Source organism: Notolepis coatsorum, assembly GCF_963971535.1.
Source record: "Notolepis coatsorum genome assembly, chromosome: 10".
Lineage (NCBI taxonomy): Eukaryota > Metazoa > Chordata > Actinopteri > Aulopiformes > Paralepididae > Notolepis > Notolepis coatsorum.
The window spans coordinates 38,533,139-38,538,461 of record NC_140174.1 but is presented as its reverse complement, the minus strand read 5'-3'; the positions used below and the strand labels follow the sequence as shown (position 1 = coordinate 38,538,461).

At 42.9% G+C, this 5,323-nt stretch overlaps 1 protein-coding gene across 1 annotated transcript; it reads left to right on the top strand.

Annotated features, from left to right (window-relative positions):
* Nucleotides 1-2,163: 2,163 nt before the first annotated feature.
* On the top strand, nucleotides 2,164-5,028 carry lrit1b (leucine-rich repeat, immunoglobulin-like and transmembrane domains 1b; the record flags this gene model as incomplete). The annotated part of the gene is made up of 4 exons (XM_084323008.1): nucleotides 2,164-2,285; nucleotides 2,620-3,080; nucleotides 3,489-3,794; nucleotides 3,962-5,028. 4 exons carry the CDS (start codon nucleotides 2,164-2,166, stop codon nucleotides 5,026-5,028), a joined length of 1,956 nt encoding a protein of 651 aa, XP_084179134.1.
* Between the last annotated feature and the right edge of the window lie 295 nt (nucleotides 5,029-5,323).

Sequence of the window (5,323 nt, the reverse complement as noted above, 5' to 3'; positions counted from 1 at the left end):
CGGTGTCCGAGTCCCTATATGAAACACCACCTAAGCTTTACCACAGTACAGAGCATGTACAGTACAGAACAAGGCCAAGTCATATTATGAATGACAGAACTAAGAGTGTCTGTGTCCTGCATTTAGAAGGTGAAACAGATTTATTTCAAGAACGTAAGCCCCTGGCCCTACTCCATATCAAAGGTCACCAAGACAAGATATTTGTGTAAATTTGTTGCTGTCTTTCTTCAATAAACAATAAATAATAGGAGAGTGTGGATATTAAATTGTATACATCACTTAGTGCAATAGACTAAATAATACAACAAAAAACAATGCAAAAATGTTACTTGAAAATATGATACGTCCCCCACAATGCAAAGAGGGATATGAATCATTACTTTGGATTGGATGTTTAAACTTAATGATCGAGTTGATCAGGGAAGCATCAGCATATCAAAACTTCTTGACACTGAGTCTGCAACAGGAACAGGATTCAGAACGAAAACTAACCATGTGCACCTGCCAAATGCGGTTAAATTCTGGTTGTGGCTGGTTAATCTAATCAATTCTACACTCACATCATTCTAAATCAGGTAGCCAGCTGGTCCTCCATCACGTATTTTCTCCACTAAAAACTAATTGTGCAGCTAGAAATTATGAATCTACTGGCCACTGTGACCAGGCAATGAATAGTGTCATCACAAACAACAACATTGAACAAGGCAAGATTATTATTATAAAATGACTGAATTAAATGTGCCTTGGTTACTCTCCGCTGCCATCTACTGGCCATTGTTTCCAATTGTATGTATATGTGTGTGCCACTGCAATTTTGATTGGTCTGTTCTCTGTCACCCAGGTAGCCTATGTAAATGGCTGAATTTATAAATCATAGAGTGCATCAGGCCTCCATTCGTTCCTGTCGATAAGTGAGTCAATATATTTAGGTTACCATAAAGATATACTGTGGCAAAATAAAACCCATAAGAGGTACCCCTAAAATTAAGCAATATACAAACATTGGCTACTTATTGATTATAATGCTTGAATCGAACTGATGAAACCTTATTTGATCCAGGGAGTGTGGAATTATCGTTGTCTTTATCCATGTAGAGCGCTAAAGTAGTGTGTGGAGAGAGGGATAGATAGATAGATAGATAGATAGATAGATAGATAGATAGATAGATAGATAGATAGATAGATAGATAGATAGATAGATAGATAGATAGATAGATAGATAGATAGATAGATAGATAGATAGATAGATAGATAGATAGATAGATACACATAGATATAGATACTGTATTCACCCCCTAGGGGAAATCCAGGGTATCGCATCACACAATAGACAAATATACAGACAATAAAAAAGACACAGACAATGCAGTTTCTCAGTCGTTCACCGCATCATGAATTTAAAAAAGTAAGCACATGATAAACATTTAAGTACATCAGATCTACCAGTAATAATAATAAAAACGTGATAAATAAAACAGGTGTATAAAAAAGGGTGTATAAAAACAGGTGTATAAAACAGACCTGTATAAAACAGGTGTGGCGAACAGGAAACAAACAACAACCAACAGCCACAGGTCAATGTCAAGGTCCCCCTCACTAGACTGAATTGTTGAACAGTCTGGCTGTGGGGACAAAGGACCTCCTGTGTACTATATGCGTGCCATCACTCAGTCAAAGCAGTTTTCCTATTTTTGTCGCAAAAACAGGTGATTGTATAATACATTAGCAGCCAGGTGATTATCATAATGACAACCTTGGCCAATGAGCTGTGGCACTGCGTCATATTGTATGCGGAAAAAAACTTCTGAATAATGAAAACTGTATAGTCTGTTAATTTGAATGAAAGGTGCGTCCCGTATCCAACCCAATCAATATTGGGAAGTGTTCCCCGTAAAAACTATGCAGCCTATCAGCTTCCAGGAAGCAATAATCGTGTGAATGAAAATAACCCAAGTCCTTTCCGTTCACTAATCCCTGTCTATCCTTGGCTTTATATCTGAGGATTTGGAACAGCCAGTCCAGCATGGAGCTCTGAGCAAGCAAGACATGATGAATCTAGTGGTCGGATAAGCGAAACAGCGCATTATATTATATTATATTGTTATACTCGTAGTCGTACGACGTAGTTTAGTTTAATAGCATTTAGAGGTTTGTGGGAGAAAAATGATTCGAGGCTTTACTGTTGGTTTTTGTGTGGCATTAATTTGCCTTCCGCTGCTCTGCGCTTCTTGTCCCGCACAATGTAGCTGTTTTTTTCACAAATTGAGTGACGGCTCGAAAGCAAGGTACGACTAAAGTAATTCTACTCGTTATCGTTGCAAATCTAGATGGTAAAAACGTAGGCTATAATTGTTTTTGTTGTGTGCTAAATTTAATTTGAGGTCAGCTCTGTATATAGTGGAGGATTAACTTGCAGTTGCTTTTTAATCTCCTTTGCTTGTTAGTGAAGTATGTGTTTTACTGAGTCAAATGTAAACCAGAGAAGCAAAATAATTAGATATTTTAACAATATAAGATCTAAAGTTATACAAAAAAGCTCACATGCCATTGTATGTCCATATAAAGAATACTCGACGTTTTATTTTGAATTAGAACTAATACATTTCCCGTTTCCTCTAGGAGTGTCCTTTGCAATGACCCAGCGATTACTGTGGTCCCACTAAATTTCCCGACGGACACGTCTAAACTACGCATCGAGAAGACCGCAATCACAAAGATCGCAAGCGAGAACTTCCACTACCTCAACAGCCTGGAGTTTTTGTGGATGTCCTTCAACTCGTTGAACTCTTTGAACGTGGATAGTTTCCGTGGCCTGTACAGCTTGGATGAGCTGAGACTGGATGGCAACTCCCTCACCTCGTTCCCCTGGGAATCTCTGACCGATACGCCAAACCTAAGGCTCCTTGATTTGCACAATAATAAAATTGCATCTATCCCCGCTGAGGCAACAAGATATATCAAGAATATAACTTATCTGGATTTGTCAAGCAACAGTCTGACAACAGTCCCTGCTGAGGTCCTTACTATGTGGCTTATTGTGAAGCCATCTCAAGATGTGGATACATCCAAACTAATTATTGGTAGGGATCAAGCCTTGACATACACTGTATGATGATGACACTGGGAAGTATTCTGTTTTAAGCTGCCTTGCATGGACAGTGGTGGCATGTTATGTAATGTGGAAGTAAATAGGATTCCATCGCCATTTTTAAAAAGGAGTAAGGGATTAGTCTAATTAATTGTGCCAAATGTGTCAAGTTGTTATGCTAGATCCATTTATTTAGGTCTGCAGCATACATCTTTGGTCTAGCAGTATATACTATAAATGTATCTTTGTGGAGGATTAACACATAAAGGAACACATTAAGGATTAATGCAGATATGACCGGATAAATGCAGAATAGGACAGCCGAAGAGCCTTTGTTGAACGATTTAGGTTTGTGCATTTATTTATTTATGATGAATGTCATATTTCTTCTTTACTTTAGGTCTCCATGACAATCCGTGGTTGTGTGACTGCAGGCTTCACGACCTGGTCCAGTTCGAGAAGTCCCCGTCATCCTCCGTGGCTCTTGTTGACACCATGTTGAGGTGCACTGAGCCAGAGAGCCTGTCGGGGGTGCTCTTCACCGAGGCGGAGCTGCAGAGGTGTCAGGGGCCCCGCGTCCACACTGCGGTGGCCCGCGTGCGCAGCTCCTTGGGCAACAATGTTCTGTTGCGCTGCGGGACCATTGGGGTTCCCATTCCTGAGCTTTCCTGGACCCGTGCTGACGGCAAGAAGATGAATGGCACCAGTGAGTCCTGTTGAACCTATTTCTGACACACCCGTCTGGCTAAGATAAGAACAGTACTTACTATTTTTGGCTTTGTGCAGTCCAGAGAGTGTATCGATGAGATTAAAGTTTGGATGTTTGCATCAATCTTCTTAATTAACATGGTCTATTGTCTGTTCTTTTTACAGTTCAGGAAGAGATTTCAAAGGAAGGAATCATTTGGTCAATCCTGAGCGTGCCTGCTGTCTCCTATCATGATTCTGGGAAATATGTCTGCAAAGCAACCAACTTTGTGGGGACTGCAGATGCCATCATCTCCCTGGTCATTACAGACTCCTTTAGGTCAGAGGAAACGGGGGCCATTTCTAAGAGAGTCAGGGGAAAGAAAAACAGTGGGTTTGGAAAGGCAGCCTACCAGGATAAACTTGTTGCCAGATACGTTCCTCCACCAACCACCACCGCTGCCCAGCCTGTCATTGAGCCTCTCAATAGCAATGGCTTCACTGGGAAGTACGAAATTGAGAGCTATAGCATTTCTGATGACGCTGCAGAGGGACAGATTGCTGGACCCAACGCTGTGGGGCAGGCGGACGTAGAGAAGGGCGTCCTGAGCAACCTGGCAGCCAACACCTCCTCCTTACAGCAGGTCAGAGAGAAAAGGATAGTGCGCTCGGTCAAGGTGATCGGCGACACCGACCACACCGTCTCTCTTAACTGGCGAGCCCCGGCAGCCACCAACACCACAGAGTTCAGCGTCCTGTATGCCGTGTTCGGCGAACGAGACATGCGTCGGATCAACGTCAGCGCTGGGAAGAACCGGATCACCATTGACGGCCTGGTGCCAAAGACAAAGTACATTGCCTGCGTCTGCGTCAAAGGCCTGATCCCTAAAAAGGAACAGTGCGTAATCTTCTCAACGGACGAGGCGGCCAGCGCCAGCGGCACCCAGAAGCTCATTAACGTGGTGGTGATAACCGTGGCGTGCGTGATCGCCGTTCCCCTGACGTTGATCGTCTGCTGCGGGGCGCTGAAGAAGCGCTGTCAGAAGCTCCTGGGGAAACAGTCCAAGGAAACGCAGGACTCCTACGTCACGTTCGAGACCCTGGCCCCGGGGGCCAAAGGAAAAGGCATGGAAGGGGAGTATCTGGCCAGGCTAAACCCGGACGAGTCCAACAGACTGCTCTCTTCCAGGTCTAGTGTGGACTCAGAGGCCACGGCTAGGACTGAGGGACCTCCGAATGAATACTTCTGCTGATACCGAATGTATGCCTCGACTTTTGATTGGTTTTCTAAGGTCCTGCGATGTAAATAGTTATACCACTGAAAGTGCTCGGAGACTTGGATAATAAAATACATTTAAAAAAGACTCATAGGTCCCTTTTTGGGGTCTGCAACGGACATGCATGACTACAGTATGTCAATTGTCTTGTCAGTGTTGGATGTATGAGAGAAGTTAGTTCATACTGTACTGTACTGTAACTTTTGTAACTCATTTTACAGCCTTGTGGGAATACAGACCACCCTTGATATGGTGAACTGTAAAAAGGGAA